Below are 11340 nucleotides of genomic sequence, written 5' to 3' on the forward strand. Positions count from 1 at the left end.
AACCTCCAGCAGAACCAGGCTCAGTGTGAGCGGATATATTTTATGAGCTCCTTTTTTCTTTCTGTTAAACTTTATTTAGAACTTTGCTGATAGCAGAAAGGGTCCTTTCTGAAGTAGCAAAAAGTGAAAGACAAAAAAAACACAAGCTACATATAGTACAAGGAAGAAATATAGAACTCTAAATATGCGATGACAAAACAATAAAGAGGAAATTAAAAGAAAAAAAATTGAAGAAAATAAACACAAATAAATTATATTCACTACAAATATTTTTGTTTGCGCTTCTCCTCTGACTTCAAAAACGAGTCTTTTATTGTGAAGGGATCTGACCGGATGTGCTGTAGCTTCCACTTCCGGATCAGCCGGTTTGAAGCGGTCAGACTTGTCGGCTGGAGTGAGAAGCACCAGAGGAAGCTGCTCTGACGTTTTTCTCCGAGGTACGTCCCCCAAACACCGACAGCAGGAGGCCGGTACCGGTCCGGGGATGGACCGGCCGCCTCCCGGTGCTGCTTCCCCGCCGGTTAGCTAGCTTTTTAGCCGGTTTCTCAGTTCGTTTTAAGTTTCGATAGCAGTGAAATGAAAGTCATCATCAGAACTTGAAGAAGCGCATCGGTCCAGTTAGCTGCTGCTGTTTCTCCTGCTTCATGTTAACAGAATCAAACTTTTTATTTATCTCCTCTCCTGGTTCTGGTTGGGTCCAGCTAAATTAGACACCTGTTCAGCCCAATAAATACTTATTATAAGCCGGTTTTTATCAGTGTATGTATCTATATTGATAGTAAAACTAAAAGGTGTGAATTTTTACATCATATTTTACATTTTTCCTGTAGAACTAAATGAGTTGTGCAGATTGTTGTCCTGCAGGGACATTTAAAGAGGCAGTGATGCTGAGATGAAGCCTCATTGAACATGTCGCCACCTACTGGTGGAGTGCGGAACTACAGTTAGTAATATAACCTGGGATTCTTTTGCATTTGTTTTTCTTTTTTCTTTTTTTTTTTTCTCCATTTATGTTTCTTTGAAATTTTCAATGATTGGTGTGTATAATAAAATCCTTTTTTGGTAAGTTTTTTTGTGCTTACAGTGTCTCAGAGCAATATTTTAATGTTCACCTTTTTATCTCATTTTAGTGAAATAAGCTGAAGCAGACAGATGAAGTGCAAATTGGGCAAGGGTGAACAAAATGAAAGGTGTTAGTCATTTTTATTCAAAACCAATATTTTTTCCGCAGTTATTGGTTTTAATCGGGTTGGAAGTTATATGTTCAACCGATCTTTTAGTTAAACCAACTTGGCAGTGTTTTCACCCGATGTATGTTGGTAAAATGGCAAACCAATGCAAATGGGTCACCTTGGCCTAAATACTGCTTAAGTAGCACAGCAACTCCCAAAAGTTTAAATTAAAGCTTGATCCCAGAACCTTTGGATTGATGATCAATCTATTACACGCCACAGTATAACGACTCATCAGAGAGCAGAAATACTAAATGCTAACCACACTACTGAAACTAGTGTTTTGTTCAAATTCTGATTATTAATTTGTTTAATCTAACCAAACTAGTTTTAACCAACTAGATTGGTTGCTTGTCCAACCAATCTAGGTACCAATCTTAGAATCTATCCAAACTCTATCCAGCTGACAGCAGCTCTCCTGCAAACTCCCACATCTTGACTGAATAATCAGGCTGTTTAAATGCCTGCTGAAGTTGTTGGCGAGCTGAACCCCTTGTTGAACCGGTCACCTGGTAGGGCAGCGTAGCGAGGCTTCAGGCGTCATTGATTTTGGCTCCTCCCCTAAATGAAGCAAGTCTTGATGCACACTTCAGGGAAACGCCCCCTCCACTACTCGACTTACGCCTCGAAGCCTCGGCTCATCTCATAACAGGAGCTAAATATTCACTTAAAATAGTTTCAACCTTAAATGAAAGCACTGAATAATCCCTGAATGATTAAACATCAGACTGATCCAGTTTATGTTTGGTTTCAATCTGATTTGGGCAATAAGCAAAGTTTAACGAATAGAGAGCTGATGCTTATTTAAAGCAGATTGGCTAAATGTTGAGAAACGGGTTAGGAAGAAGATTGAGTCCTACCCAGAATCCAATCTGTCCTTTGGATCCGTTGCTGCTGTTAGTCCTGGTTCTGGTTAAAACCCAGGAGGCCAGAAGAGACCTGGACAGGGCTATTTGGCTTTCAAACATGTGAATAACATAAAGGCTCCAGAGAGAAGTGGCACATAATCGACATTCTGATCCATCTGCAGCACCGAGTTCACAAATGATCAGTGGTTTGGCCTTCAGATGAGGACAGGAGGGCAGTAGAACGTCTCTTCTCACCTGCAGCAGCTGAACTTTCATTTTATCCTGAAATTCTGTAGATATCATCCAGATTTCAGAGATTCTTTGGAGTTTCATAAAAGCTGTGGGACCAGGAAGAAGCTGATTGGCTGCAGTGTTTGATGCTCGGCCTGTAATCCTGTTTTTAACAGAAGTTTTCCTCTGATTCTCAGCTAGCAGACTTGGCGGTTCAAACCTTCCATTAACTTGTGTTTTTGTTTTGCAGCGCACCATGTTTAAGCCGACGGAGGCCCCCAAGAACCAGGCCCGCCGTCACAACATGTCCTCCAAGGGCTCCAGGGAGCCCAAAGCCATTCACATCGACGAGGAAGTCAAGATAGCCGTGAAGTTGGCGCTGGACAGGTTTTGCTACAGCAATGAAAAAGGTACGACAACATGGCCGCTCTTCAGCCGGACAGCCCCTCCTCTGGTTCCTAACGTATCGGCTAGAGGCGGTCTGAGGCTGTGCTGCACCCGGAGAGGACTGCAGGAGCTTTAAAATCCAACCTGGACGCATAAAATGAGACTAATTAACATGTCTGTTAGCGTTTGAAGCATGATTTAGGCTACATGGATCTAGGGCTGGGCAATGTGAAGAAAATATATATTTCGCCAAATGTTTAAATTCCCTTCAAAAACAATAGAGTGCATAATGTTGCACTGATATACTCATTCAAGCTTTTGGTTTCAAATTTATTTTAATTCATTTTCTTTTTAACCAGCTCACAGCTTTTCTGCCACATGATGTGTTTGTGTGTCAGAATTAGACATTTGATTAGATCCCAGCAACCAAACAGGAAACAATGCAAAATATTCAATACTAAATAAAATGCTAAATAAAAGAAAACCTCTTTTACGGTGTCTGGGAGGTGCAGACCAACATTACAAAATCTAAAACACTTTTATAAGTTCAAAAACAAATGATAATTTGAGGAAATCAACCGGAAAGGGTGGGTACTAACTCCGAGGTTGAACCGTTCTGTCCCCCTTGTGGTGGGAACGTGCATTGCAGCCAGAGGGGAGGATCTGACCATTTTCGAGGCGCTCCTGATCATTTCTTTTTGAAAACAGCTCATATAATCATGTCAATTTCGTAACATTCAGTTTAATCGGTGGCTCTTTTTACAAACTTGTAAAATGAATACATTAACGAGGTCTTCTTACGCTGTTTTGTGTTGTTTTTTTTAAACGCCAAGAGAATCTGATAGGGTTAATAATCATAACCACTTATTGTCCTAGAAATGAAACCAAACAAAGCCATTATTCTTTTCTTTCTCAGAGAAAAGAGAGAGAGAGACAGACCAAGGGTGAGACCCCTTGAAAAGTCTGTACTTAACTCTGCCCAAACCTCTCTGTTCTGCTGCTTTTATTATTGGACTTCAAAGGAATTACAGGAGCGGTCAGAAGTTATCAGTCACCTACGGCTGCATAGCTGGATAATACCAGGTCCTGAGAGAAATATTTGCTCTCCTCATTTAGAACAATACTTTATATTCTTTGGCCAAATGCCTGTAACTTGAAATAAAATGATAAGATATACATTTTTCTAACAGAATCTGTATTTCTCCTACTTTTGTCCCTTCAGCCTGACAGAAATAAACGTCAGTCACCAAAGACAGATTTCCAACACGTAGAGTATTTTTAATTTTTCATTGCTGATATAAGAGGATGGAAACTGACTGAAAGCAGGGCACACATTAAGACGTCCTGCCAAGATAAGAGTAGAATGTCTGGTTAATCCCCTTCTAATGTAAAACATGACAGATTACTGGATTAAGGACATTTCTAGTATAACATATCGCACATATCAATTTTATAGAAATTGGAAACAGTTGCTCTTTATTTTCCAAAGATATGGGAGGAGGAGAGGAGAGAATGGATGATTCAGCTGCCTGAAATCATCTGTTCCTCCTCCATAACATGGGAAGAAATTCATGTACCTGCAGGTCTTTAACTGTGTTTATTCCTCTCACCATCAACAACAGATCCTGTGGATTTGGTCATATTTACTCTTTATTTGCCAAAATTAAAAGAGAATGAAATGATTCCTCTCTGGCTGCAATGCACGCTCCCGACACTAGGGGGCAGAACCAGAGACCGGTTCAGCCTCTGAGTTAGTGCCCACCCTTTCCACTTGAATTCCTGAAATGATCATTTGTTTTGGGACTTGTAAAAGTTTTTCAAATGTTTTTTATTTGTTTTCTTAAAATGCTATTTGTTTTGAATTTTTAAAAGTGTTTTGTTTATTTTTATTTTTAAATGTAAATTTGTTTCCTGAAATGATAATTTGTTTTGGGACTTGTAAAAGTTTTTTAGATTTTGTAATGTTGGTTTGCACCCCCCGGCCACCGTACGCTTTTGTGCATAATAAAGAAAAATATATCAGAATGAAAAAAGAAATTGACCTAAAATGTCAAAAACAAAAAATGAGATCATTATCAGAGCATCTCCAAACTATCAGCACTGATCTTTACCTGCTGGGAAATTTAAAGAAGCATAAAAAGTTATAAAGCGAGAACATTGCCAAGTTTAGAAAACGCCTTTAAAAGCTCTGAACATCACATCACAGCTATTAGAGCATCTGAACAACATTTAAATGACGTTATAAACAGTGTCTCTTCCTGTTTCTCTCATATTGGATTGCGTCTTCAAACGAGGCCAACGCCATCGGCTTCACAGCTGATTGATTGAACGTTTTAATCGGTGAGCGGGGAGACGCTGACATGCAGAGGTTACAACATTCTCCACTTTGGAGCCGATTACTTTTTAGGTGGTGGAATAAATTTATACTGCTACATTTTGCAGCGATGGTTTTTGATCTTACAAATCAGGCCTTAAGTTCGCCGTCCTCGGCGTGAAATCCAAACCGCTGCCGTATATCGCTCAGCTGAAACACCGGCTGTCGCCATGTTTAGTTTGCCTGTTGCTGTAGTGTGCGTCTTGCACAGCAAATAATCCTGCTTAGAGGAGGGGTTTATGATGCATTCAGAGTGTGTGGGAAAAATAAAACACTCAGTGAAATAGATGCAAACGGCTTAATGTAGTCATGGTAATTTGGACTCGATGGCTGCGATAGAATCATTTTAGCTATTGTGTGGGAAAGCTCGAGATACATCCAGTTTTTTGGATATATGGTGCAGCCCTTCATGGAGCCATGGCGGCTTCATGGCAGCGCAGCGGTGATTAGCTTCCTGCATGTCACTACCTGATCCATCCTGGAAGGAACATCCGTCCTGCAAATGCATGAACAGAATCATAAGACGTAATTAATGAAAATATTTAATTATATAATTAAAACATTAAAGAATGCTAGACTACATTATAAAGAAAATAGACATTCCTGGAAGAAATGGATGCGTTTTTCATTCTCTCCATTGTATTGCAGGACGTCATCATCGGACATGTTCAGAGCAGTCGCAGTAACGTTCCAAAGGATATTTGAGTTTATATATATATATTTTTTTTCGTTTTTAGAATATGCAATATTTACACAAATACAACAACATTCAAAAGAAACCCAGCTGGAAAAAGACAAACAAATAAAAAAGTATGAAAAACAAAGTATTTCTTACCTGGAAGTTATTCTGTTGGCGCATGTGCAGGAAGAATCGTGCTTCCGATACGGATCTGAGCGTTAGAGGCGGCGCCTTATCCCGCAGCCTTTGCTAACACCCCCCCTCCTCTGCCTTTGAACAGAGCTGGAGTTCCCGTCCTCCTTCTCCAGCACTGAGAGGGCCTTCGTTCACCGACTGGCCCAGTCCCTGGGCTACAGCTCCAGGAGCAAAGGGTGAGTTCTGTGGTACTGATGCAGCGTCTGAGCTGAGCAGCTAAACCAGTGAACAGCAGCAGAGGGAGGAGGAACCAGAGGGTCTGTAAAACCTTCAGAGTTCGCTCCGCTAAGAGGAGGGGATCCTGTTTATGGTTTCATTTTTTAGATCTGTTTCTGTTCATTAGTTTTCACTCAGATGAAAGATTAAAAAAGAGAAATAAATGGTTTGTAGAAAACTATTTTTAATGCTTTTAGATCAGCGTTGCCAACTGAGTGCTAAACTTTGTGCCTTTTAGACCCACTAGCGCCTTTATTACAAAAAAGCGCCTAGCGATAAATCTAGCTACTTTTTTCTGTGTTGATGGAGACTTTGGTGACATCCAAGCACCAAACTCTGTCCTCCTGAGAGAGTGGACCTTAAGCCTGCCCATCTCTAACTGTCCTCATGATGACACATGAAATAAATGCATTTTCTATCTACAGCCTCATCTTCTCCCGTTGTGCTCCTCTAGTCTCCGTGTCTTTGCACTGGTGCTATTTTCTTCTTCTTCATGTTTTTTTTTTTCGTTTTGCTAGATGCCAAACAACTAATGGTGCATTTATGTCACCTATTGCTATGTAGTGTGGATCTAAGTGGCTGAATTCTATGTATTTTTCTTTCCTTGTTTTTGTAAAAGTCTCTTTAAAACTCTTCTGATCTGCAGGTTTCTTCATCCCAGGTATCCCATCTCTCTGAGCTGCTTTTTTTTTCTGAAAGAAAAACCTTTAGGGAATCAGAATCTCCTGCAGCAGGTGTAGGTACCAGATCTGCTTCAGGCCCCGCCCCTTCTTATGATGTCATTATATGGCAACTCCACTCGGACAAACTGTATTGCACCTGTTTTTAAGAATCAAATCTGTTTTGGACTCACAACATATTATTCCCTATATTTGCTAATATTTTACATTTAATCTAAAGTAGCCAAAAGTAGAAAACAATCATTGTGAGTCTGGAAGGAAAGTCCTGCCTTCTGAGCTCTGCTATTTAACAAGGTTAAAGCTTATTTTTATTCTTTTTATTAAGATCTGAGGGCAGAGGAGGACAAATGGAACATCTTAAAAATGACTTTTGAAGAGATTTTAGACAAATAAAAGTTATTCTACTTGTAGAAAACGAACGGTTCTTCTTGACACAAAATTAAAAGTAATACAGCTTAATATGGCTAACTGAGGCTAGCCTGTTAGCTACTGAACACAGCTAGCCACAGCGCCACCCAGCTCTTCATATCATGGTCTAACAGTTACTTTGTTCACCAGAAACAGATTTTATCAGGTTTGTTTTCAATCAGGTAAAACTTCATCGTTGATTAGACAAGCTAACGCTACAGATGCTACAGACTCAGCACACAAACGCTGCGTGATGTTATTATCGTTGTCTAGGCAACCACAATGTTTAACATCATGTGGGAACATTCAGCCAATCATGTAGCGTAACGTCACTGGCAGGAAGCAGATCTGGTAGCTACAGCGGATGACATGAAGTATGCAAATTAGGCAAAGACATCATCTAGCGCCTTCAAGGACAGCCAATAGGGACCTTTCTTGCTGAGGAGTTGGCAACGCTGTTATAGATGCTCTTTTGAACTTGGCTGCTAACTGTAGAGCAGTTTATTGATTTGCCTCACATTTTATCCGACCTTTTCAGGAAAGGGTCGAGTCGTTTCCTGACCGTCAGGAAGAAGGAGACGTCCGCCAAGCTTCAGCCCAGCATCTGCCTGGACCTGAGCTCCAGCTCCGCCTACTTCATCCGCAGCCTGCTGCAGAGGTTTCCTCCCAGCAAGAAGGAGCGAGCCGACCTCCATCCCAACGCCAAGAGTGGAAATCCTTTGGTTACAGAATCAAGTGATTATCCGCCTGTCTGCAGAAATAAGTGGGGGTGGGGGGGCTTTAGACGTAACACTGATATCTTACAGCGGGAAAAGTTCAGGGAAGTAGTTTCGCCGTATCTGATGATGAGAGCGCCACAGCGGGTAAAAATGTCACGCAGCAGATGAGACGTTCCTGTCTGGCAGCAGGAAAGCAACTTTCAACCAACGGAGGGATGGAGAGAGAGAATAGAGGATAGAGAGAGTAGAGCTGTGAACCACAGGTGAACCTCAAACCCATCAGACTCCATCAAGACTGAGAAAAGTGTTGGAGTCTGATGGAAATATGGGGGAAGCTTTCAGCAAGTGGAGGGGAGGGGCTGAGATCTGCGCTGGGAATGAAGGGCGACCCTTAGCTGGTCTATAAACAGCTTTTATTTTTTAATCTTTATTGATTATCAGGAAAGTATCATTTAAATAGACAAAGGCCTCTACTTCACAGGATTAACTCCAACATTTGAAATAAAGTGAACAAGTAAGGCTTTACATTATAACAGTCCAACTAAAGCAGTGATTTTACTTCCCTGAGAAGAATTACAACCAAGAAATAAATACAGAACAAAAAGCTAAAAAAGAAAACAACAAGGAAAAAACAGAATTCAATTTAACATATCAGGAGAGTGGATTGTTGAGGAGATTTAATCAAGTTAGGTCTCTAAAGTTGAAATCAGATCTTTTAAGTTGTACATAGTCTAAACAAATCTGCCATCACTGACAGAATAGTTCAGTCTTTGATTGAGAGAAGCTGTTATTGTTTCCTTTTTATATTTGTTAAATGTTAAGTTGATCCAGTTCTGTCATAACCATTTTCTTCTAATGATTTTCTTACTTGCTGTTAATATAATAGTCATTAAATATTTATTTCTTTGTGAGGCTTCTTGAGGAATTATAACAAAAAACATCAAATTGATTTGCAAAGGAATGTTCTGTTTGAAAATGTCTTTTAAGGCATTATTTATCTCTTTCCAGTAATCTTTTCTAATTGGTCAGTCCCAGAAGACACGATAATGGTTCGCCTTTTGATTTCTACATTTCCTCCAACATGTGAGCATTTTTGAGCAGCTGTGATTAAAAAATCTTAGCAGATTTTTCCATCCAAATTGTTTCCACATTATTGCCCATTCCTCCTCTGCTATTGTCAGATTGCCCCCCCGTTCACATCTTGCTTTGATATGTTGGGTTGAATTGTTTCTGAGATCCATTAGTTTTTTATAGATAAGTGAAACAATTGTCCCTTTAATTTTTGATTTATAGGCATTTATATTTTTTCAATAAACAGTTTATTAATAAACTAAATTTTCTGATGCGTCATCTTAACCCTTTAAGCCCCGAGGGTCTAAAGGAGCAAATTCAACAACTTCAGCTTCCAAACTAAAAGTTAGAAATAAGATTGTTTGTATTTATGTGACAGAAAGGCATCAAGGAATATTTTCCAGGTGGAACTATGATGTCTGATTTATAGGTGATTAAACAGAAAAAATAAAAAATATATAGTACTCCAAAATAAACAAAACGCCATGAAAGATCATTAGAAACTCTGGATGAACCCTCAGACTTTATAGATCCACATCTTGACTAGAACTCAAGCTAATTTGGACTGAATCAGTTGAAGCATGTTTGTTTAGTGGGCAGAGTGCTAGGAGGAAATAGATGGTAAATGGTAAATGGCATGTACTTATATAGCGCCTTTATTCAAGTTAGGAGACCTGACCAAAGCGCTTTACACTACATTCATTCACCCATTCACACACACACTCACACACTGAGGATAGGATAATTTCACAGAGCCTAAAGCGCCAAAATGCATTTTTCTCTTCATAAAAGTGAATCTGATCAGACAAATATACTGATTTCCATTATTGGAGACCTTCTGCATAAAGCAAAGCCTTTGCTCTTAAGATTTAGTCGTTGGTTCATTGAAATTTACCAATAAAATCACCAACCTGAATAGAAAATAAGAATAACAGAGCAGCTTATGTAAAGCATGCCGGTTCCATCCCCTGAAATGGTCTCACAATGACCTCTGACCCCTGCTTGGAAAGGTCTGAGCCTCTAGTTTCCAATGATGGCGGCCATTATGGGGCGGGGCTAAATATGAATACCTGCTGTTGCATTACTCCTGCAGAGTCACACATGTCAGGTGGAATTTTAAATCTGATTTTTATTTGCTTACACAGCTATAAAACAGTAGTATTATAGCTGTATTTGTGAAAAAATAATTCTGAAACATGTTTTAGAAATGTTAAAGCAAGATTTGAAAGGAGTGTGGATGAAACACCATGTGACTGTGCTTTGGCCATTTCTATAAATAGATCAACAGGAGCAGGTGTCAGTTGGGTGAGGCCGCCGGGCTTAAGGGGTTAAAGTCTTCAGATCGCGTTAGAACCTCTGCAGACATCGATTCATCTGCCAGCTGATCAAACAGGCCGTCCTCCATCAGGGGAATCGGGCTGAACCTCTGCTCCCGTTTCAGACGGCAGCTTCGACCGAACCAGAGCCAGCGGCCGCCTGAACAACGGCATCCCCATGGTTCCTAAGAAGAGGACGCCGTCGGTGCTGGACGCTTTCCGGCGCTCCCTTCCTGTGACCGAGCACCAGGACGAGATAGTCCAGCTGATCCGGGACCACCGAGTGGTTCTGGTTTTGGGAGAAACTGGCTCTGGAAAAACCACGCAGGTAGGTGGGCTGCAGGAAGCTGTTTAAAAGCCTTCAGCGCTCCTTGGCTGGCAGTCTGTAGACTGTGATGGAAAGTTGTGTGGAAGGTAAACCTTTATTCTTTAGTGTTTACTAACACCCAGTCAGTTTATACTGGATGTGTTTTTAAAGCTAATTAAAACTTTAGCTGAATCCACCTGGATCTGCTCTATCCTGATGAAAACGTTTAATCTTACATCTTTTTTTCCGTCTAAGTTGTGCTGATATGAGTGAAACCTTATGATGTTTAAAAACTTTTTAAAAAAAATTTCTAATGTTTATTAAATCCTTCAACGCTTAAACATACAGCGAAACCAATGTTGACAATCCTAGGCAGCAGGGAAAGCTAAAGCAAAGAAAATATAATATATAAAAAACAAAGATAGTTAATAAAAAGTTCACACACACTTCATCTTTTATTCTGGACCAATATTGTTTGAGCCTCACCTCTCTGGTGTTAAGAAAGGTTCCTACGTACTCTGATACGCCTCAATCTGACCGTTACCCCTCAATCTGACCGTTACGCCTCAATCTGACCATTACCCTTCAATCTGACCGTTACGCCTCAATCTGACCATTACCCTTCAATCTGACCGTTACGCCTCAATCTGACCATTACCCTTCAATCTGACCGTTAC

General features: G+C 40.2%; 1 protein-coding gene across 2 annotated transcripts in view; it reads left to right on the forward strand.

Annotated features, from left to right (window-relative positions):
• The first annotated feature begins 350 nt into the window (after nucleotides 1-350).
• The window catches only part of ythdc2 (YTH domain containing 2), a 35718-nt gene continuing 24728 nt past the window's right edge, over nucleotides 351-11340 (forward strand). For both annotated transcript variants that reach the window (XM_015402162.1, XM_015402163.1), the window contains exons 1-5: nucleotides 351-437; nucleotides 2562-2721; nucleotides 6032-6122; nucleotides 7789-7985; nucleotides 10482-10684. In XM_015402162.1, the coding sequence (XP_015257648.1) occupies nucleotides 2568-2721; nucleotides 6032-6122; nucleotides 7789-7985; nucleotides 10482-10684 (645 nt within the window). In that variant the 5' untranslated portion in view covers nucleotides 351-437; nucleotides 2562-2567. The remainder of the gene's footprint in view (nucleotides 438-2561; nucleotides 2722-6031; nucleotides 6123-7788; nucleotides 7986-10481; nucleotides 10685-11340) is intronic.

This window comes from Cyprinodon variegatus, unplaced genomic scaffold (genome assembly GCF_000732505.1).
Source record: "Cyprinodon variegatus isolate N-32 unplaced genomic scaffold, C_variegatus-1.0 Scaffold1311, whole genome shotgun sequence".
NCBI lineage: Eukaryota > Metazoa > Chordata > Actinopteri > Cyprinodontiformes > Cyprinodontidae > Cyprinodon > Cyprinodon variegatus.